At 43.1% G+C, this 23,790-nt stretch overlaps 1 protein-coding gene across 1 annotated transcript in view; it reads right to left on the minus strand.

Annotated features, from left to right (window-relative positions):
• The window catches only part of CMIP (c-Maf inducing protein), a 129,717-nt gene that overhangs the window by 58,687 nt on the left and 47,240 nt on the right, over window positions 1-23,790 (minus strand). The window contains exon 2 of the mRNA XM_050311099.1: window positions 2,269-2,394. Coding sequence (XP_050167056.1) covers window positions 2,269-2,394 — 126 coding nt within the window. The remainder of the gene's footprint in view (window positions 1-2,268; window positions 2,395-23,790) is intronic.

Below are 23,790 nucleotides of genomic sequence, written 5' to 3' on the forward strand. Positions count from 1 at the left end.
ACCACCAGTAAGGGGAAAAAAGAAAAGCAGTATCAAAATTATCACCAGAAAAAGAATCTGCTTCATAAATTATTTTCTCTCTAATTAATTCAATTAACAGATGAGGCAAAGAAGATTTCATCAATAATGAGGACCCTAATCTAGCTGATGGGAAACCCTGGCTTGTCTCCCTGCCCTCCCTGATGTCATGTACAGCAGAGGTTTTTCAAACCAGGGAATGAGGACATCAGTGGACTTGCAGCAGCTTGTCTGAAATTCAGATTCCCTACAGTAATACCCAAAAATCAGTAAGTCATTCTGAGCCCCAGAAATTCACTAAGCAGAGGCACTTCCATATGTTCCATGTGCAATGGGACACGTGCCTGTGCTTCAAAGGACATGAGAAAAGATACACAAATCCCACCTATGCACCAAGAGAGTCCACAGAGTTTGATGTTCACCCCAAACTTACTTAACTGCACCATTTTCAGATTAGAAAGAGGGAATGGCTACAACCCCCAGGATTACACCACAGGAAAGGGAGCTCCAGAAATACACTCCACAGAGGATGTGGCCATGGATGTTTCCATGAACATCTCCAGCCATTTCAGAGTGTAAACATATTTGCCATGTCAAAACCCATCAAAACCCTGTGATATTTTTATGACATTCCAGAACTATCCCAAATGCCAAGCACAGGCACCCTGTGAAGGGCTGAAGTCAGGGACTGTGTTCTCTGGGATTCTGCTGAACAGCTCCGTGTAGGGCCAGGCACATCAGCCTGTCTGAAATGCAGGCAAAGCAGAGCTGGGCTGAGCTGGACCTAAATTAGCACAGCCCAGTGTTTGTTAGTCACACTGGCTTACCAGCTCAGAGTGCATTTTGCTGTTCACATCTCTACAGAGGTCTGTGGTACGGAGAACAGACCAGCTTGGCACCCTGCCCTGGGTTCTGGAGTGATACCACTTGGGTTATTCTGCTCTGGATCTGCAGGCAGAGCCATTTCAGAAGAGCTGCAACAAAACCCTCCCTGGATACAGGGGGTGTCACCTCTCTGTGGCCCTCCAGGGGCTTCAGCAAACAACCCACCACCACCAAATAATGAAATGCTGGCCCGTGCACCGTGGATCAGTGCAATGTGTGCCATGATCCTCTTGGACAAATGGTCCAGCAGTCATGGTCATCAAACATGAAGTGTTTCACTCCATACATTCCCATCTTTTTATAGAGTGGACTACATTTTGTGTAAAAGTGAGACAGTTAAAGAGTGTGTGTGTGTACAAACCTGAATGCACAGGCCTTATTGTGATCAATCATTTGAAGTTGCTCATACTTTTTAAGAAAAAATATTTCTTTAATTTTTTATGAGTTATCCACAGTTTAAATTGATCTTTTTTTCAAATTTTCTGCAGAAATTCCTCACCCAGTCTGTCTACAGTCCTACCTGCATGAAATACAGATACACAATAGTCACGGCTGCATAATCAACTGAAAAAGTAAAATCCCAAAGGGTAACAGATCTTTGCTGTATCTTTGAAACAACACTGAGAAACAGGAGAGAGAACCATGTAAGAGTTAAGTTGAAGCCAATTCACTCTTTTTAAGTTATGACCTTTCAAAGTTCTTTGGGGGCCCTGTAGCTGGGTTTTCAGTTGCTTCTCCTACTTAACTCTAAAGTATTTCCAAAGTTCAGTGCTGTGGAGTGCTTTTCTGTCATTAAAACTTGCATTGATCTAAGAAAGCCTATAAAGCCTCATAAGTGGATGGAGAAATCTGAAATAATGTAAACAGAGTGTCTTCTGTTTGAAAACAACACTTAGAGAAGTAACATATATAGGTATCCATAGAAATACACTGAAATCTTTCAGTGGAGATTAAATACTTTAAAAATAGATATCTGCCAGTTCCAGTGCAAGTTCGGGGTTTCCTATATGAACAGAGGGATGGAATTTGTAACTTTTTCCATGCAGAAATAGGGCAATATGTAAAAACCACAATTGTTCCAGGCCTGCATCAATGTGCCTATCCACAGAGCACTATTTTTCTGCATAAAATCAGCCAGAAGATTTAATCACTGCGGCCCAAAACTTCCATTCTCACTGCTGAACAACACGAACAGCTTCAGAGCTATCACGCTGAGCAAATTTTCTGGTGGTTAGATAATTTGACTGTACTGGGTTCTCTGCCTTTTCTGAGCCCATCTAATTAAGATTTCGTGCATAGGAAACAGAAGTTAAAGGAGATTCGTAGTAAGAGAGAAAGAAAGTTGTACTTCTGTGTTTACTGTACCTGCAGTAAGACAGTACCCCCCGGGATCGTGAGCTGTAAACAGTACTTAGGGGCATTCTCCCAGGAGAGCAGTTGAACATCTTCAATAGCACTGTAGGAAATGGAGTTTTCCATGTACCCAGTTGGCTGCAAGAAAAGAAAGAAGAAGGAAAAAAAAAAAACATGTTTACTTAGTCGCCAGAAGTTTCACAATTTCAAAGTAAGAACAGCGCTATCAAAATTTCTCTTGGATGTTGAAAATACCTGCAAAATCTAACTGGAAAGCAAAATTTGCCCTGGGCCCAAAAATCAATGGAACTTAATTTCAAGTTGAATTGGGCTGTGGAGGAGTCTGGCCATGAACGTGCTCTCAATGTATGAAGAAGCACCTCAATCGCACAGGGAGAACAGCACTGGACTACAGCAAGGTAGTTTTACTCCCCACATTCTCGTTCTTCTCCCCAGCTGCAAGTCTGATCAAGCACATAAATCAAGATCTAGACTCCTACATTTGACAGTGGTTCTCGGGGCTCCAAAGATCCAGCCCTCAGGTTTTAGACTCAAGCAAAAGCAGAGCAACCAACCAACTCATCTCAGCCTATATGTAAGTACTGCTTTCCTGCACTGAGTGCTGATGCCCAGTGGAAACCACAATTAAAACATAAATAAGCAACTGAGTTTTGCAATTACATGCACAACATAAAGTGACAGTTGCAAGAAAACAAACTCCTTATTAGTATCCCTGTAATTCTTAGGCATTGCAGAAGCACAATTATCTCTGAGATAAGCTGAAATGCAAGTGTATCTGTGCAAGCACATGTAAAATTATGTCCTAAACATAAATTAATACACAGATCTTTAGCTGTGTGTCTATTGAGTATGTGTACACTCATTGTACTTTATGCAAGGAATTTTTTAAGTAGTTGACTATTTACTGGAGACATCATTTACTTTGTTTTGTTAGCAAATTGATCAGTATGGGTATGGTAGAGAAACTATTTTCCAACCAAGAAAAAATAACCCCACTTAATGAATAAACCATTGGCTTGACCGTGTCTTGCAAAAGAATAAGGCTCATTACATTTATGAATTATTTTCTCACTATTACTGGTTTACATATAACTTCAACTTCTCAAACTTACTCCCACTGCACCCAATACATAAGATATTTTTAACTGACAGCCTTGAAATAAAGAAGGCAAGGAAGAAACCACATGTATTTCAGGGTCAAACAGGGCCAGCTCCTAAAATCACAACACAGGATTCCTGGGGGCGAGTGTGAAACAAGCAAATTGCATTCAGAACGTCTCTGCTTCTAATTGGTACAACATTCTTCCATAAGTTAAGTAGGTGGTGCATCTGGGAACCGTCCTTTGAAGTTCTACACTTCATACATGTTCATAAGCCCATGAACGTCATCCGCCAAAAACGCAGTGACAGCCCTGTCACCCACCTTTGCTGCTACCAGAATTCAGCTGCCTTTTCAGCAAGAATAACCCAGCGAGGCACACAACTCAACCTCAATATCTTTCTCGGTAGCGGCTCCCGCAGCAGCGCTCGTTTCGTACCAGCCCTTGGTGAAAACAATTTTCACTGTCTCTTTAACAGAAAACCTTGTTATGCAGGAAGTATGATAAACTCCTGCTTATTCATTTACCCACAATATTGTTCTACACTAGTGACTGGAATCCCAGTGGCTTAATGCTGATACTGTACGTCATGCGTTGCCTACTGGAGGGTAATTATCTCATCCTCACAGGAAGCCAAAGGCCCAAGATCCTTCAGTAATCAGCATTACAACACTCAGGGAAAAAAATATCAAAACAGCCAACATAAAATCTAGTATGCTCAGGGGGGCAAAGTTATCAAAAACATGCTCGGAAAGACTGGAGAAGGGAGAAACCCAGGACCAGTTGATGCAAATACAAAATGAAACGAATCAAAGTAATTTAAATTTCTCTTTTAAGAAGGTGCTCACTGCCCTTAATACCCTCCATTAACTTCAAAGAGGATTTGAAGAATTCTCACAGAATCTGTTCCCAAGAGAAGCCTCCTCTATACCTTAAACCATCCACTTAAACAGCATTAAAGACAACTGATCCAGTCCAACCACAGCTCTGTAGCCATACGAAAGTATGGCTACACCTCTTCTCACAGGACAGTCCTTTTCCTTATGGAAAATGGAGGAACACAGAGTTCTGCAGTTTGCAAAGGATGGAAAGACTACCTAAAGCATAACACGGAATTATACAGATGGTTAATGTCTCCAAATGACAGCCAATGAGGTAGTTTATATAGCATTATATGAGCCCACTTCCATACATTCTATCCAGCCATACTCCACATAAAGCTTCACTGCAGTTGTTTGCTATCTTACTCAAAAAATGAGTAGCCCAAATATACTTTAATCCCTGAAAGCAAGACTCATTTTTCCTGCTTCATTAAAAACACCAATGTTCTAAGAAGTGAAACGTTTTCAGTTCTGAAAACACCAACTATAGGCAGCTTCACCTCTGTTTTGCAACCAAGAAAGTGTGGAGCAAAGTGATTTATCGCTGCACAGAGCTCCTTGAAACTGTGCTTCTGGATGCTGTCCAGCACTGAAGACCATGCTCCCACCTCAGGGCTGTGCAGAAATGCTCTGAAGAAGCACTGCAAACAGAGCTGTCCTCAGACCTGAGGCTCCCCAGAGCTCACAAGGCTGTGGTGCTCCTCACAGAGACCACAGCACTCACGAGGTGAAGGTCAGCCCCACACAAAGGTGTCCTTTCCCTAATCTCTCCACACACACAGACACGAGGACAGGGCCGTGTTCCCCACTTGTGTTTTCTCAAGACCAGGCACAGTTTAGCCATTTATCAGGAAATGGCCTGGGGTAAAACCACAGCCTGAGTCACTGGTTCCTCTTAAAACACAGGTTATTTTGATATCCAGGTATGTAAATGCCAATCACGGTGAATCATTGTGGTTGATAAATAAGCAGTGCAAGTGTTGCACCTTCTCATGTTGCAGCTGATCTTGTTTGCACCCACCCCCAGAAGCTGCATCCTCACCCCGAGGTCGCTCCATGGGAAATTCAAATGAGAACAACACATAAGACCAGAAATGTGGATTCAGAGATTTGAAAACACCTAAAACGAGACAGATCCTCAGTGGGTCACCACGAAGCATCTGGCATCAATGCCACTCTTAAGCAGCATTCCCACCTCCATCCACCCACTTTGTCTCTGCCCGTACAAATATTTGTCTGGCTGTGGCGTCAGGCAGATCAGGGAACACATCCAGCTTTTGCCAGATTACTTTTTAGCTCCTTCAGCCCTATTTCTAACATGAAATAGAAAATATTATGTTAACAAAACTTAGGGGCAGCACATCATGAGTAAGGGGGAGCCGAGGACTTGAATACTTCAGTCTAATTATTGGTATGAGATAGTCTAAAGCCACAGCATCTTTGAGCAGCAATACATCAAGTTCAGTTGAAAATGCCTTTATTTGAGAAAATAGTAACTCTTATTTTTATATCTGTCATGTTTGAAAGGAGATTTGTATTTCTTGGCAAGGTCTGAAATCTAACAAACGAAGCAAGATAATGGACTTTTCTCCTTCACTCTACAAAATTAATCCTGACTTTGGAAACTTTGGCCAGAGAATCTACAAGTGTCAGCTTACAGATTTACAGTTACAGTTTGAATTTCTGCCTATTTGCTGTTGAACATGTTCTGAAAAACTGTAGGAGACTCATAAGCGAAAATGCAATTTATTTCAACAAACAAAAACCCCAAGTCAAGGAAATACTTTTCTCTTCACATTAGCCTTTAGCCCTCTAATGAAACATTCAGCTTCTCCATTGGGAAATCAGGTATGTTTTAACCTCAGTGAGAACTCTGTCTTTTTTTCAACTCCATAAAGATTTATTTATCATAAAGCTTTGAAACAACTTTGCACCAGAATAGCCACACACCAAAACCTACTACAAATCAAATCCTAGGGGGATCCAGTGCTCCCAAAACTGGAAGAACATGTAGGCTCCCGCAAAAGACTCGTTTTCTCTTCGTGTTTCTGGGAAAAGTCAGCAGCAGCAAACTACTCAATAATGCAAAAATCTGCCCACTTGTTTCCATGGGAAATTCTAAAAGGGAAAGAATAAACATGACGTCCATTGTTAATACGAGGCTTGTATGCACTTACTCACATAATAATGTACTAAATCTTCAGCTGCATATTTCCCAAAGAAAGCGTCTGGAAAAGATGAATTCTACAAACAGAGATAGTTATTTGCATTAAAACATATTTAGACTGACAGCTCCCACCAACACAACAACAACAAAGAATGATTTTCCCAATTAGATACTCCAGATGGTGGGGGGAAACGGGGCTATTCCAGACCCTTGCTCTTCCACTGTCAGGTATTTATTTCTCTCTTGGATGCTTTTAAGAATGAGCCATGCTCCTGCTGTAGCCCAGAATGCTGAGCATCTGTATTATATGTAAGTTTTCCATATCCACATAAAATTCAGACCTGCTGAATAACACGTAGGAAGAGCTGATTGCTCTCAAAACTTTGATGGGGGTGGAGACTATTCTGCTGGCACACTGAAGGGTAATGGACTCTGAAACTGCTGAAAACAATGGATGATTTGAAATAAATCTCTGTTAGAAGACATCCATGGCTCCAGAAAACGTCCCTGCAAATGCAGCTATTTCAGATAAGGGCAATTAACATCTTTGTTCATTAACCTATCAGAAGGCATTTATCAAGTTCAGCAATTAGTAGTACTATGGCATAATATGCAGCACAGTGCAATTTGTCTTTTTCTTGATATGGAAGAATTTACTGCCAGGCTCACTTGTCATAATGACTTGAAAGACTTTAAAGTCAATGTTATTCTCACTGAGATTAACACAGTAAGAAAACAGACAGATTAACAGTGGGGAAACACCCAGAAATTCCTTTGTGCAGTTTTGGGGGCAGAGTTGGGTGTTACAGTAAGTAACCACCAATAAGAGTGTGGTTTCAAGCATCGGGACCATAAGAAAAGATTTCACCAGCTCTGTGTAGGAGCAGGAGTACAGTGGGTGAATTGGGTGCTTAACCCAGGGACCTGTGGGAAAGGTCTCCTCATGGGATGATCTAAATTATTTCTGCTTGGAGTTGCTTTGTTCTCAAGCATCTCCAAGCTTGGGAGTGATGCTTGGCAGGTTTGGGGGCTTTTTGGTACATTGGACACAAATCCTCAGTGAGGCTCTACCCACCCATGACAGCCAAAGTCTAGGGTGAACTAGTGCAGTAGTGACTGATTCGTAAGAACGACCTCTCTCTGAGGTCATGCCTAAATAACAAACCCTGTTTCCTGCTTTCAGACCTCTGCTGACAGAGATGAGGACATGCTGCAAGGTGCAGCTGCTCCAGTGCAGAGCTGGAGTGTGAACCACAGCGAAGGGGTGGCCAAATCTGCCAGACCATCGCCCACGGGCAGGAATGCTGCTCCCAGGCCAGCCCAGGGAGAGGGAAGGGGGTGTTTGACACAACCTGCCAGACATGGTGAGACTTCCACAGATGCTGGTTTGACTCCCCTGCCACAGGTGGAGCATCTCTGGTTGGAGCAGCAATTCTCCAAGCATGAGCTGCAGCCTTCAAACCCTCCCAACGAATGTACAGAGCTCAAGGAGCAGAATTACTATCCCACGCTGACCAACCCATAAGAAGAAAATCTCAGTTAAGGTTGCAGCTGCACCATGCTCTCGATCATGCCTTAGGTGACACGAGGAGCCTGAGAGACGTGGGAAAAGAGCTCAGACTTCCTGACTCCAGCTAAATGAATCAGCTCCAAAAGCATCCTCCTCCTCCTCCTCCAAAACTGCACGACCGATTCGTAAGAATGACCACTCCTTAGCAGGCCTCATGTTCTCCTTTTACATTTACCACTGCACTCCATGACACCCCCCTCCTAGGGAAGAAATACCCCACAGTCTTGATGAGTTGGGCGTGTTACTTATCCACCCTCCTTGAAATTACTTCAGCAAGGAAGGGACAGCACCAGCCAAAATACAGCAAGCACACACCTTCTCACAGAAGCATCAGTAAGAGAACCAGGGACTTATTGCAGAAGACCAGACACACACCTACTTCTGTTAAACAACTGTTTGAGGAATATTGAAAAATCCCTAACTTCTGCCCAGAACATGATACACCTAGTGAGTGCTAAACAGATCCTTGCTAAGTCACCATAGCAACGATGATGTGACAGAAAACAAAACCGCATCCTTGTTCAAGGCTGCTCTCTATTTCAATTCCCTTTCAACAAATCAGCTGTGTCACACTCCATGAAATGTATCAAGCGCTGCTAAACCCGAGAGAGGAGAAAGGGTGGGGTGTAAGGATTTCAGACCAAGCAGGCATAATGTATGCTAGACTGAAATGTCACCCTTTAATGACTGTTTTAACCAGGGGCAGCCCTGAGAGCTGGCAGTGAAAGATCATCAGCTGGTTTCAAATACAAAGGTGGTGGCTCCTGGAAAATAATCAGTCTGTTGAATAACTGGAAACGTGGCCAGACTGACACGTACTGTGAACAGGAGATCTCTGTGCAGTTGTGTTTTCCAGAGCTGGTTTAGGTACTGGCAGTAGCATGTTCCTATTGCATATCATCCTTGCACTTGTAGTGGTTTTTTACTTCTGGTTTACAGATCCCCAAAGGCCTGTTGTTCACTATCTCTATCAGGTCAACAAGAGGTGAAGAAGGAAACCACATTTGTTATCAGTAGGGTCACATCCGCCGTGCAAGGACCTGCTCCTCCCATGGAAAATTTCAGGGTTCTACAAGCCAGAAAAGCTGAAGGCAGCTGTGAGGGAAGCAACACATTCCCCTCTGTCACCCGTGTGTACAAACCTGAAAGGCCACCCAAGTATAAATTACTGAATTAGTAAGAAGCTGAGCTATCCAGGATGCCACATCCCATCAGAAATACCAAATTTGACTCATGGACTCTGCAATCCTGACAGTTCTCACCACCTCCTCAATGCACATGGACCAGCTTCTTTCTTACTACAATTTATTTACAAGAAATTAAATTGTTGCAAAACTAAACATAGCATAAATATGCTAGATATTAAGTTCTATTCTTCATTTAAAGAAGCATTCTCCAATACCACTTATGTTCAAACCTTTCACCTGTTGAGCCGTGAAACCCTCAGACACTGTAATAGTTAAATTCAGTAAATTAATAGGATCCCATTAACAATTTTTTCCTTTTTTTTCTTTTTAATGCACTTTTAGTCCTGCAATTCCCAGGATACCACAGCCAATCTCAATCTGATGAACAAATACAGCACAGGGAGTGCAGTAAACCAACTATGCTTCTGAATTCCCAACAGGGAATGCTCTAATCTCATGTTTTTCTGGAGAAAAGATGAGCAGGTCTTGAGTTCCCAGGAAAAATATTAATACAGCTCTCTGCTGCACACAAAGAAAAGAAAGGACATGTAGCAGAGCCTTCAAAAAAGCTATAGATAACCTGCTAATGACAGTATCACTAAACTCTCACTGTTACTAGGAAAAAAAACCAACAGGGACCTCCTGAGGATGCGTCAGAGCCACTTGGAATCAACTTCTGCTACAGGAGGAGGTGGGAGAACATGGTTAAAGTGACAGTGTTTTGTTTCACCTGTCTTACCTTCTGCAATAATTTGGACAGTTCCATGTAATGCTAAGTGAGTTGCAGCTCTCACGTCTGCAGCAGCGATTTCCTCTTGACTCTGTGTCTCCCAGCACTACAGAATGACACTAAAAGAAGGTGTCCTTTCCTTCCCTTCAGCAGGAACTCTCTCCAAAGCCATGCTTGTGCACTCCTGGTCCCACCCAGCACCTCCTGCACTGCTGGTCTTCCTCACTGTTTAACATCTGACTGACTGTTTGTGCTGGGAGGGAGTGCTGCTATTTAAACAGAGGTGACTGAACTATGTGGATACCTCCGTGGAAGGGAGATGGTGAGGGGATGGAGAAGGAGGGAAACTGCAGTGAAATATCAGGGTAAATATTCGAGGAAAGTGTCAGTTGGCTGGGAAATGCGTAATGGAGAGGACACAGAACACCAATTAGAACCTAAATTATCCTTGTAGGCTCCCTTACTATGCAAAAGGATACAATGCAAAGGATACTAAGCAAAGGACAAAGTGACACTTTCTCTTTGTTTTGATTAAAATAAATTAAATATTTAGCTAAAATCACAAAGGCATTGTGCTCCCATGGAATGGACTGGTATGAAACTGGCATACCCAACTAGCAAACTTTTGGTTTCACTACAACATGTATTAGCCTAGCAATTTCCTTTTTCAAGAAAGGTGTCCTTATCATCATCTCAACAGACACACTTTGAAAAGCAGAACAGAGAGCAGCCCTGCAATCAGGCACTGTGAAACTGGCAAACCCTTTCATCCAGGCGGCTCCCAAAAGGCTGGAGGAGAATTCCGAGGAACTGCAGTAGTTCCCCCAGGGCTCTGAAGAGATGCTTCCCAGAGAAGCCTTGTTTGTCAGATCCTAATGCATCACGCACTGCTCTTCTCTCTCACAGTGTGTTTTGGAAAACTAAACTACCTTAGCCCTCCAAGAGTATTTTCTGTTCCAAGAGGGTGATTCAGCCCTCGACAAGACACACTCGTTTCCTCTGCACGTTCTGGTACAGGGTTCATACGTGGGCAAAGAAACAGAGGTACAGGTCCTCCCTGCTACTCTTTCCAGAGACCAGGCAGGGGCTGACACAACACACACACACCAGACTACCCAGATGTGTCTCTAGGTGATGCAATTTTGGAAAAAATACAGATACTTAAAGGGCCAGCAGCAAGAGATGCACATTTGAAGGTAAAAAGCAATACAGGTGCTTCCCAGGCTGCAGGAAAAATCAGACAGCTTTCTGGATTTCCTCTGCCTGTTTACTTGGCCTTTCTCACGTTCTCAGACCATAAAGATGGTCACAATGGTGCTGGGAAAAACTGTACAGCACACAATCAATCGACACAGAGATGGATTATAGACTTCAGAGTTCCACAGTCAGGGAAAGAACACCCTCCCAAAAAAGCAGCTTTGCATACTAGACAATGTTGACTCCCCAACTCCTTCCAGTTTCATATCAAAAATCTGCTTTAAAATAATTCCAGCCTTTCAGACAAGCTGGACCTTCAGGTTGTGTCAGCACAGTGGCTGCAAGTTTCACTCCCACCCTTCACAATTACGTTTTGTTTTTCAAGCTCAATTACATTGTCAAGTCTGCTTTCCTGTGCACAGTTCTGCAGCAACATCCTTGTCCTCTGTCAAGATTATTGTATTAATTTATTTACTATCTTTAAAGGAAATGGCTCATTCCTAAAAAACCTTAAATATTGCAAACACAACTTTGTAGACTAAGTTTTCCATTCATGGGAGGAAAGGGCAAGAAAAGTGCACCCATTCCGAGATTTGACCTCAACACCCAGGTACTGCCATCAGCCTAAGGAATTTCCACCAAGGAAATCTGAATGGTCTTCAGTGAAATGCTTGCCCAAAGTACATGAGCATTTACTGATAAATCTGGATTCAAACCATGGGGGACTTACAACCAGCACTGAGTGGTACGACAGGGACTCTAAACATTGATGACAACACGAGTCGCTTCCTCTCTGCGGCATTTTGGTTTTAGCAGAACACAAAAGCTTCCAAATTCGACATCTGTTTGAACTCTACACCTGAACACACACTGTGGGTTTTTTGCCCACTCCTGCTTGCATCAGCTTCACCCGAAGCAGGAATGGAAAAAACGGGTAAGCGTTCCTGCCCTCCCCTGTGTAATTAAAATCCACAAATGCCACCACGTCACTGTGTGACACTGCTGCTGCACAGCTCACATGTGACCAAGGAATTGCCTTGGTACACCTTACTACAGCACTAACAGAACCTCATGGCACTATTATGTCGAAAAATCTGGCTTACTAGCAAAACAACCAGAGCAGAATTAGTATGGAGGGCTGAGTATCAAGAATAATTAACTTCATTTTCCTACCTACATCTTCCCAGACACCTTTTATAGAAGAATCCTTAATACAGAGACTGTTTATCAATTATTTCCCCAGAGACAAAGAAACTGATTAAATATAAAGCATCTTAAAATAAGGCACAGCATTTGTGATAAGCTCTGAAAAAGGCCCAAGTGCTCAGCAAGCTTCAGCTAGATGTTATCAAGTCATTTTAGGGAAGTATTACTATTGGAAAGGAAATACAAAGCTTGTATAATAAAGTAACCTCTGCCTTTTCCTCTAGCCTGCATCCTGCTGAAAAGGACCTTTTTGCTTTCTGTTTCTGAAAAATACATAATTTAAAAATATAGATCTTCGAATTCCAAATCAGATTCTGTTCTTGTTTTCTTGCAACAAGTTACCAGCTCTTACTGGAAATTAATAAAACAGAAACCAAAACCAACTGTAAACAGCGTAGCAGATTATTTCCAAATATTTCAACATTTTCAAGATTTTGAAATCCAAATCAAAAGTTCAGAGAACAACTGAGGAATATGCTTCTCTGCTTCAGATTTAAGTTCAGTGCTTTAACCTCAACTCTTGTTCTTTGCAAAGTAAAAAAAAAAAAAAAAATCAGACTCAGATCCAAAGTACCGATATAAAGTTTCAGTTTGACCCACATCCTAACACCTCCGCAGCCAATCCTAATAATTTTCTGCCAGTACCACTCTCAAACTACAGGATCAAAGGCTTTACTGTACATTTGGAGCCATTCCTGTGATGCAAGGATTAGGGAATGAAGAAAGAGCGTAGTATTTTCAAAGGTGCAACTGCCTATGAGCGTATCTAGTGCATATCAGAGCATTACAGGCTCAGCCACAAACGCCAGTGCCAGACAAACCACACCTCTGAAATTCTTGTCTCGTCTCCCATTTTCTTTTTATCTCATCTGAGCTCACTGCCTCTACATGCCCAATTACAAGGAAGATATACCTAGTCATCAGCCTCTCTATTATTTTATTTTTATTAATACTTTCATTAATTTTTTCATTTTCTTTCCAGTATATCATTCATTTGGGAGGTTATGACACGGAGTTGGAAACACAATGTTCCAACCTGCTGCTGTGACCCCTGCCAGAGGCAGCAGCAACACAGCAGTGATGCCTCGATGGCAGCAGATCTACTGTAGATGTCACTGAATTCTAACAGCACTTCCTAAAAACATGCCCCACACATCTAATCCTGGCAGTAATCTAGCACTTGAGTAAATATATTGTTGTCTGCCCAGAAGTATTACATCCGGCTCTAAATGTACAGCTGCAGATGCACACAAGAGTCAACAACATCGCACTGTCTTCAGGATGAACACAAGCACCGGCACTTTCAAGAACAAAGGCTGCATCAGGAAGCACCAAATTGGTTTATTTCAGTAGCTGCACTAGGCTTTACTCATGTGAAGAAAGGGAAACATTACTCTGTCCTTCAGTAACCAAGAGCACCTTGAGCAAGTCATCAGGAAAGCTCTCAGTGCGCTCATTTAGTACTGCAGGCACATTTTGAGACAAGCAACCAGTGGCTGCAACAACCTCCATCACACAAGTAAAGAACTGAGATTCAACCCCTAGACTTGCCATTTATTCCCTCCCACATTCATGAACAGAATGAGAAGCTAAGTGAACTGCAAATTACAAGTCGAAGCCAAACTCGCTGGATGAGGTTTTGAAGACGTCAGACCAGACAATCACAATGTTTCTTCTCAGGCGTTAAAAACTACGGTCCCTGACTAATGCTGAGCCCATTCTGTTTTCCTAGCAGGAAAAACCATCCTAGGACAAAGAAGAATGGAAACTGTATTGTTCTTGCTGAGAACTAAGTAGCACAGGCCCGCAACTCTGCCACAACAAATAAACAGAGCTCCTGACAAGGCACGTTATTAGAACCGTCCATCAGCCTTACAAAAGCATAAATAGCCCTGGCAGACCATTAAAATGTTGGATGAGAAGAGCTGAAGATGACGTTTTTAGTGCCAAAAAATGGCGTTTGAGGCGCGCACACACACACACACAAATTCATTCATTTCACCAGTTGCTGCAGGGTGAATGCAGCCCTTGACTCTGTTGGTCCTCTTTAACAGCATTCAAACCTACTCTGAGTAGCTGCACTTCACAGGTGCTGAAGGTCTAGGGAGAAAGCTTTATGGAATTTACTTTTTCCCTAATAATCCGCATCACACAATTGCTCTCCACAGCATCTAATTAAAATGCCTTTGAAATGACAGTTCTACAGGAGTCTTGGATGCAAGTTATCAGGCCATTCCCAGAAATTACTCCAGCCACGACCCAAGTCAGACCCAGATGATCAGCAGTTTCTACACCACTGTACTTGAAGTCTGGACTCCTTGGGATCTCAGCTGTCTCATTCTCATGAATCATTTTAATCAATTAATGACATTTATAAATATGGACTGACATTATCTGGAGACAGAAATCAGCAGCTGAACCACCAGCATAGCTTTAAGAAGGCTGAGACTGAACCAGGTTGAGGATGGAGATGACTCGGGTGATGCCCTCTATGACTAATCAGAGGCTGACACTTTTGTCCTGACCTGTAACCAAGTCTAATGCTCTGCACAAAGCATCAAAGGTGTGAATTCAAACTACAGACAGAATTCAAGAGGCTAAAACATGTCCCTCTGAGTTATGTAAATACTGAAGTAAATCTAGTACAGCCATATGCAACTGCATTATGGAAAATATGAACTACACACTCTTGCATCTCCCTTTTTCTCCTGAATGGCCCCAAGTTGCTCTATGGATATAATTTAAAACACATGAGAATTGAAGAAGTCTGAGTCTTTGTTCCCCCAATTCCCATGAGCAAACAAATCAAGCCCAGGAAGATCAAGCCCCCAGTGAATCAAGTGCCAAGACCCAAATCAGGTGTCCTGGTTTCTGCACTATATTCTAATCTTGCATTTCATCATGTTCCCAGAGTCAAACCCAGCCAGATCACTGCCCAGAAAATAGACATTCATGTGGCAGAAGCTGCACTTCTGATCTAACTTGCTCATCTGGCCAGGCTCGTGCACATGGTGCCAACATCCAGTGTCACCCAGGCACAGGTTCCTCTGTGCTCATGTTTTGATCCCAACAGAAGAAGCTTTGAGAATGCAGAATTTCAAAGTTTTGAGATCAAGTGGGTTTTAGTAGAATTTAAAATGGAGCTTACAGAACTGGGAGACAGCAGCAGCACGAGAAGGGGGTCCTGCCCTAGAACCCTGATTCTCTGGAGTACCTGAGACAAAACTGTCTCTATGTTTTATAAAACTCTTAGAAATACCCTATGGAAATATCACAGGGTTTACTTACATGGGGGATTTTTGTGTGTGGTTTTGGTTGGTTGGTTTTTAGTATTAATTAGTGCTGTACAATGCACCAAAGCTAATGGCACTCACAGCTGAGGGGACACAGTCACTCTGCTGCTCTCACCAAAGCTCTGCAGTTCACAAAATATGAAACCTTACTGAGTGAACCTGTCAGTTTTCACAAGTCTCTTCTTTCACTACTGCTTATCTGAAACGATATTTAGAAATGAGTTTACCACCACACGTCAGAAATGGTAAAAGCAAAGGCTAAAAAAGGTACAACCCCCGATCAAATAGAAAATTTGCAACGTTGTTCATCTTTTTTCTACCTCCAGCAAACAGAACAGCAGCTTTGCAAACCCAGTGATACTGATCAGAAATTACATCTTCTCAGATGCTGGCAAGAATTCATCGAAAAAATGCACCACTATCTCTTCTATCAGAAGAAGGAAATCTAGGACAACTTTCTAGAGCCACTGTTCAAAAATAAGCCTTAAATTCCTGAATAGGGTGAAAACACTGAAAAACTCAAAGCACTGATCTGGGAAACACAGTGACAGGTCTTTTGTGCTCTCATTCTACAACCCTGCACTTCATAACTCGTGCATAACTCATATTCACAGAAACCTTAAAAGTAAATCCACCATATAGTGAGAAGAAGAGGAACTGAAAATAGTCCCTTTTTCAATGTTTTAATCCCTTCTGTGAAAACAATGTGTTTCTATAACGCTAAATAACAAGCTGTGTGTCTGCAGAATCAGGCTCCTTTTTTCCATTATGAGCTATTTGAATACTGAAAACAGAAAATCGGAGTTATCTTTCCTGCTCCACTCACCTTCTTTGTAAATTATTCTCCAAGAGCAAACGAGATTTCTCATTCCAATTGTATTCCAACGTGATCAAGACTTACTCCTTCCAGCTCAGAATGTGTAACACTCTTTCATTTTAGGGACTATTAGAAATTAAAGGATGCCAATATTTTATCTGGCAGGCAAGAAAGCCTTTGAAGTTTGACGTTTACAATGTCAAAAAACAAGTAACAACAGAACTTAATTTGTGCAGACGAGAAACTGTTTAAAGAGCAGCGAGGAAATTTCAGCAACACCCAGTCAGGATCTGGGCTCTCTGAATGTGTTCCAGTAAATGCTCCACTTCTCATCAGAACGTGCCTGTGCACAAGGGTTTGAGATAGTGACCTTAAATACGCACAAGGGGAGTTTAACATCCACTCTCTGCATGCTTACAAAGAACAGGGAGAAAAGCACGGCATTCTGTTCAGATTTTGATGTACCTTTTTGGACACCCTTTCTGGACACTCTCCTCTCAAGCTTGGGTTTGCTGTGCTTGGCAATCTCTTTTGTGTCTTTAGCAACACTGCGCACACACAAATTGCCCGTGGTTTCGTGCTTTGCTTCCCATTTAAAGCTAACACTTAAACAGTAGCTTTATTTTTGTTAAATAAAAGGTTCTCTTTTTTTTCCCCCCTGAATTCTGACATCTATTTCTCTTTTTCAACCTGAGGGAAAAATGATTTTTTACAACTGACACAGCTCATTCTAACAAGTAGTATTTTTGTCTTTACTACTTTGATTCAGTAACTCTCATTCATGTTAATCCTCAGTTTTTGTGCTCTGTTCCACAAAAGCAATGACAGTAGGTAGCATAATGTTAATTTTTGGACTGCAAGCTCCGATGACACGTATATGTTGGAGACTCTGAACTGCAAAGAAAAACTAAGGCAAGGAATACATAACATGAAAAGAACCACTTTTTCTCAAATTCTTACGTTGAAGGGGAATAAAAAGAAGTCAAATAATTTCTATATATGGCTACAATACATCTACTGAAGGCAAGGGGGTTTTTTCATTATCCACTGAACATCAGATGAAGCCTGTATGGTTGACAATAGACAAAATCTGTGTGGTTGGCAATCTGGTTGGGGGTAAGAGTTTTCTTTGGGGTGCTAACAGTGGCTGGCTCAGTGCATTCAGCTTTTGGCTTCCCCAGTAAGCTCAGGTACCAGTGAGCTCCTGGCTCGCAGGTACCACTGCACAGAGACATCCTCACAGACACATCTGCCACAGTGACACAGCCTCAGCAACAGGCAGAGACTCCGGCCAGCCTCGGCCCCAGAGGCAAACCCCCTTCTGGGGAGACATCCTGTACATTTTACACACCCAAGTCTCCACATTCCAGCAGTATCACCTTCTCAGCTAACCCAGCAGCCGAGAGTGGAGGGAGATTTGTATTTACCATCCCGTATCAGCACCGTGATGCGCCACTTTTGAAGCCGTTTCTCCGCAGTGACGCGCTCTGCCTTCCCACCGAAGATTATGAAACCACTCTGAACCAAAGAGCTTCCTCCCTCACACGGCCTTCCAGGACCAGCGAGGGGAGGTGAACCCTGCCCCGAGCACTCCCTAATTGCTTCAGCAGAAGCTGAAAGACGTCAGCAACTGGACTTTCTGCTCCTTATTCCCTGAGAAAGCAGAGAAAAATCTGCAGAGAGCAAGCCTCCCATGGCAGGTTTGGTGTGAAAAGCCCGATCTTTGGCCAGCCATGCAGGGAAGATAAAGGCTGACCTTGTGTGCTCCAAGCTGCGCTCCCTGACCAGGGCTCAGCAAGGGTTACTCCGGCAAGAGCGAAGGCAGAGAATGCACTGAGAGTGCTACTGTAATCTCACCAACATCTGCAGCTAAACCCGTCCCAGGGAGGGAGGTAGACCTTTCAAACAATCAAACCTGAAAAATCAGAAGTGTTTTAATTGCACAACAGGGGAGAGGAGCCGATCGGATGCAAAGTTTGACCAGCTCGTTACTGCATTTCTGGCAGCTTTGCCCCAGCTTCCAGCAATCTGTTCAGCTGATTTTAACAGGTTGTGTTGACCTTTAAGGCTTTTGAGGGTTTCTAGGTTTCACACACCTTCCTTTAGGCCCTGCCTTAGACTGTGTCACTGGCTACCTGCAGAATTTGTTGCTTAGCTTATTTTGAAATATCTCACACTCAGAATCTGCCTTCTCTCTTCAAAGAGTAACTTTAATTCTCGGCCAAAGAAAATGAAGAACATCAAATACCAAAAAAAAACCCAACCAAATCAAACAAAGAAACAAGAAAATCTGCCCAAACCCATTCATTTGCTGCCACAGAGAGTGAGCTGCTTTATTTCGTACAAAGTAGTGGGAAAGGCACAGCCCCAAACCCAAAGACTTCATCTGTCAAAATAAAATCATCTCACACATAAGATGCCTTATCGCAAAGCAGCACAGAACAGCTGAGCGTAGTTTGTTTTCTTAAACTGCCTAAATTAACTTGGCAAAAGCAAGGACAGCACCACTCACAGCGTGGCACGGTACAAGCCTACACTATGTGCCAGTTTTACAAAGCAACCCTCCAGCTGCAAGTTCCACATCCCTGCAGGCACAGCAAACCTTGAGCTTCTCGCTAACATTCTTTTCTTACTCCAAAGAGAATGTGTCCTTAATAAATCACAGGAGCTGCTGGGATCGGCTCTCAGTGACAGTGGCATGATGTCAGAGCACAGTTTGGATATTAAAGTGCAGATTCCAGCAATATCCTGAGCATAGGGCTCCCAGCTCACACCCACACACCCCACATGCCACTACTGCTAATATTTCTGTAGGCCACTTACTACCTTATGCCAGCAAACAGAACCAGTTTTAAATGCAAATATGTTCAAACAGGTTAATAGTTCATTTAATTCAACAGCAATCAATCCATAAACTGTACTGGTGTCAGCTTCTGATGAAGCACAGGCTACAGCACCCTAGGACCATAGAAGATGCACAGCAATACTGTGGGTGTTTCACACAGAGAGAGCATGAAGGACTTATCATTGTGAGTTACACAAATTCGTGGAGAAATACAGAAGGAACATGTCCCCTAGGCCAGGGGACAGCATTCCCACTCCTGCTCTTGATCTGAAAGCTCTTGTTATGAACACAGCACAGGGGCTTTGCAAAGTGACAGCTGGCTATCAATGAACAGAAGGAAAGCAACGTCATTCAGCCTCGAAATCTCTTTGTCTATCCCACTTAATTTATTTATGCTAAAATCTTGGAACACAGCAAACACAAAGCCACCACACATTTGCTTCTGTAGGAAAAAGCCTGGTAAAAAACACTATTCAGCACAACTGTGCCTGGCATGGACTGTCAGTCATAAGCAAAGTCATAACAAAGGCCATAGGAAAAATTGGGTCGGGAGTGTTGAAGCACCTCTGACCTCACACCCTGTCCCCCGTGAGCAAGGGATGGGATGTGCAGTAGTGGGAGTCTGTATTGTTGATACTCCGGCTCTGGTAGATAAACAAAAAGATTTGATTCTGGAAGTAGATAAGCAAACATCTTTCATCAGGGCTAAAACAGACACATTTCAGAGAAACATGCAACTGCCACTGATCCCTATCAGAAAGTTCCCTTTTGATTTCAATTTCAGAAAAAGATCGGCTTACCCACTGCAAAACAGCACTGCAGCTAAAAACCGCTGTCCACGTAGACAGGCAAAGCCTTGGCTAACCATATGTGGGATTATTTACCTGCGTCACATATCTGTATGTCAGCAAAACCACTATCTCACCAGTCCATTTCTGCAAAACAGAGGTTGAAAATGAAATGCAACACAATTCTCTTTGTTCCCCTACTGTCCTACTTCCAACCCTGGAGAAAATGGGAGTTGTTACAGGCACCAAAGGAAATACAAAACCCAACAGAAAACACACACCTAACTTACATGCAACAGCAACCTTCAGGACTACAAATTCTACCCAAATCTGAAAGGCTTAGAAGGGAATTCCCTACAACATTCATTCAGTTAGGAGAAGAAATGTAAGAGTAATCTAGAAAAATATGGGAATGCAGTTACAGTGTGTAGAACAAGGGTATGTAAAGTCAGGAATAGAAGGCACTTGTACAAAGAGTAAGTGCCACTCAGTCCACTGGGACTCAGAAGCCCTTGCTTCCCCTTGGGGTTCAGTCACTGTCAGGCTGGATATCTGCTTTGCTTCTTTATGTCCCAGGTTTCCCATATTCTAACAGGAAGGATTTTTCTTTGTAAGGCACTTGGAGATCCAAAGATGAAAGGCACAGCAGCAGAACTAGGTCAGACAATGCTGATGTATACAATTAACTCCGCAATTTACGTGGCTGGAAAGTGTAATTAAAACTCTAGATCACTTTTCTCAAAGGTTCAAAATAAGACAGGGTGGGTTTGATTCCAAAATGTAAGACACACATTTGCACTTTGGTTTACAAAGCTGCAAAACAGCTTCTTTAAGTAAATGTTGTAGTTCAGAAGAAAGCAGAGGACAAACCTAGGGATTAGCGAGAGCCGCGTCATTTCCTATGACCTATCCATTGCTTTACCAAAACCTTTAAAAAAAACCACCACACACACCGACACAAACTTCCTGTACTCTAACCACTGAATGAGCAAGCACAGTTACACTTCAAGAGATCCTCTGAGTAGCTGTACTATTGCACAAGCCACTGCACACAACACCTAAAACCCAAATCCCAAGTTGCCGGTTTCCTCCAGTGCTACTTCACTGTAAATCTAAAAATATGGCTGCACGTACCAGTTAGACTGGGTCAAATGGTTTCCCTTGAAAGATGTATATCAGTGGTGTGCAGTGCAATGCAACACACACTCTGCTTCCTTTCTCTTCTTATAGAACCAAATCCCACAGGTTTCCCTGATTTCAATTACCAGTAGACACAGCACAGAAACCACCATCACAGTTGGCAGCAGCTGGCACCTTTTCAAAGAGCATCTGTGGAGAAACCCAGAAATGGCTGGCACGGGATCTCTTAGAGGTGGTCTCACCACAAGGGCAGAGCACTGCAAGGAAACCTTTTTTCCAGCCCTCTGCCCTCGCTACACGCAGATGACCTCACTCGGCAAGGCTGCCTCCACCAGCGGTAATTCCAGCCGTAGGAACATACCAGCCACTCATAACCAAAATTATCAGGCTCCATCTCCAACACAGCAGCCAACACCGCCTTTGAAGTGGAAACTGAAGCCCTGGGCTTTTTGACTGTGTGATGAGGGTGCGGATAAACAGAGGCGGCCTTGGTTTCCTGGAAGAGGGGACAGGAATGAGGGAAGAAATGCCTGGCTGGAGAGGTCTGATGTTTGATTCAGCTCAGCCCTTGGTCTCCCTCACTCGCATACCTTTGCACACAGGGAGCTGGTATGTTTACTAAGGGCTCTGGTTGCTCGCTGGAGGTAGGATGGGGTAAATGTTCCTTCACCTACTCTTCTGTAGATGTGATCGATTCCCCATCTGTTCCTCCCCTCCAGCTCCTTGGATTGCAGAAGGGCAGGACACAACAAACGGAGCAGAAACTGATGTTAGTGGTCTTTCTTTTTTCAAAGCTGGTCTTAATACTTGAGGCGTAGTACAAACTATGTTTCTAGACACCAATTTGAAACACAAAGAAAGTAAGTAAATCTCAGTGAATCCTCCTAAGAGTTATTAATTCCAGTAGGCTGAATTTACTGGGTGACACACTCATGCTGAACTGTGAAGCAACACCCACCTAGAGCTCTTTTATCTTGTCTACTATACAGACAAAACCACAGGTAAGGGCCATTCTACAGACTGGTAATGTAGTGAAAATGTAGGAAAAAGGACACAGATAATTGCATCACCTTTTTTTAAACCCAAAGGGTTAATGCTAGTCTGGATGGTCTCCAACTGCATCAAGATGATATACTCAAAATGAAAAGGCTATGTAAAAGTCTCTGTTGGAGCCTTATAAATGTTAAGGGTTTTTTTCCTCCTCTATCTCAAATATGTCAGCTGTTACTGGAATTTATTGGTTAAATGGCAGCAGAGACCATTTAAGTAAAAAGAAGCAACATAACCACAAGGGAATTTATTTTACGATTTGCAACGAGGTGCAAATCCTGCCAACCACTTTAAACAATCAAATCAAACCTAATTTACCCTCACTGGAAGGACAAAGAGTATATAAATCTAGAAGAAACTGAAAAGGTCTGTTTCACTTCTGAGCCACGTGAACTTTCCTGGTAGCAACTCTAACAGAGTTATGGTATTATCCCTCCTTTTGCTTGTCAGAGAAACTAAGGCATGAGACAGTCATCTCTTCTGACACAGTAAATCAGTAAGGACAAAGCGATGCCTTGCCCACAGGTCCCCAAGAGCTCTTCCCAACACATTTTTTTGCCAAGAGCCCAGATGTCTAGTGCCATTTGGGACACAATAGGAACCAATGGTCTTTGCAGAAGGGCTCAGATCTACTGCAGGCTGTTGCATCTGCGAGCCTGTGTATGCTCTAGATATCCTTAAGTATATGAACGGCCCCTCACGTACAGGTAACTGAATCACACCCTTTGCAACTACTGTTCCACAAAAAGTTCTCTAAGACTGCACTCCCCTCTTTTCTCCTCCCTATTTCACCACCATTAAACTCCAAAGAACATTAAACTAAAATGGAAGTGACAGAACAAGGCTTTCCCCAAAGGGCTGGCACCGGGGAAAGGAAAAACAACCTGTTGGCTGATGCAGCCACGCACACCAGCTGCACAAGCCACCATTGAAACTCTCCTTTTGTGCATCTGGCATCTGTCAGAGAACAAAACAGAGAGAATGAAAAAGCAGAGTCTTTAAAGGACAGAGCATTCTCCCAAGGCTGTTTATGGCCTGCCTCTTGTTAAAATGTTTATTTGCATTGGTATATTTAGATGGGTTTTAAAAGCAAAGGCTCCCTTCCTCATGCCGATCTTTCACGGAGACCGCTGGTTACATCTGTTAGTATTTATATGAGAAACAACAACAAAAAACTTGCAGCTCTTGCAAACATGGGTAACCCACACATTATCATGTGTGTGACTGTGGTGCACTTACACATTCCTTGTGGAGGAGATGAAAGGGCACCAGGCTGCCGAGAGCACCACGCAAGACCGACTACTCCGAAGAGCTCCAACGTCAAGGAGTCTCCGCTGTCCCAGCAGCTTCCCTGCGTGCTGGAGCCTGCGGTGCAGACCACTGTGGCTGGGTCCCAGGAGTTAAAGGTGGCATTCTGCTTCATACACAGCCAAACCAGTGCTCTCTCTAAATGTCTCCCTCTGACTCAGGGCAGGGCAAGGCGAGGGACACGCTGGTCTGCTGCGGTTAACACCAGTGACTGGCTGACCCGGACAGAGGCAC

This window comes from Myiozetetes cayanensis, unplaced genomic scaffold (assembly GCF_022539395.1).
Source record: "Myiozetetes cayanensis isolate MyiCay16 unplaced genomic scaffold, myiCay2020 scf16, whole genome shotgun sequence".
NCBI classification, from domain to species: domain Eukaryota; kingdom Metazoa; phylum Chordata; class Aves; order Passeriformes; family Tyrannidae; genus Myiozetetes; species Myiozetetes cayanensis.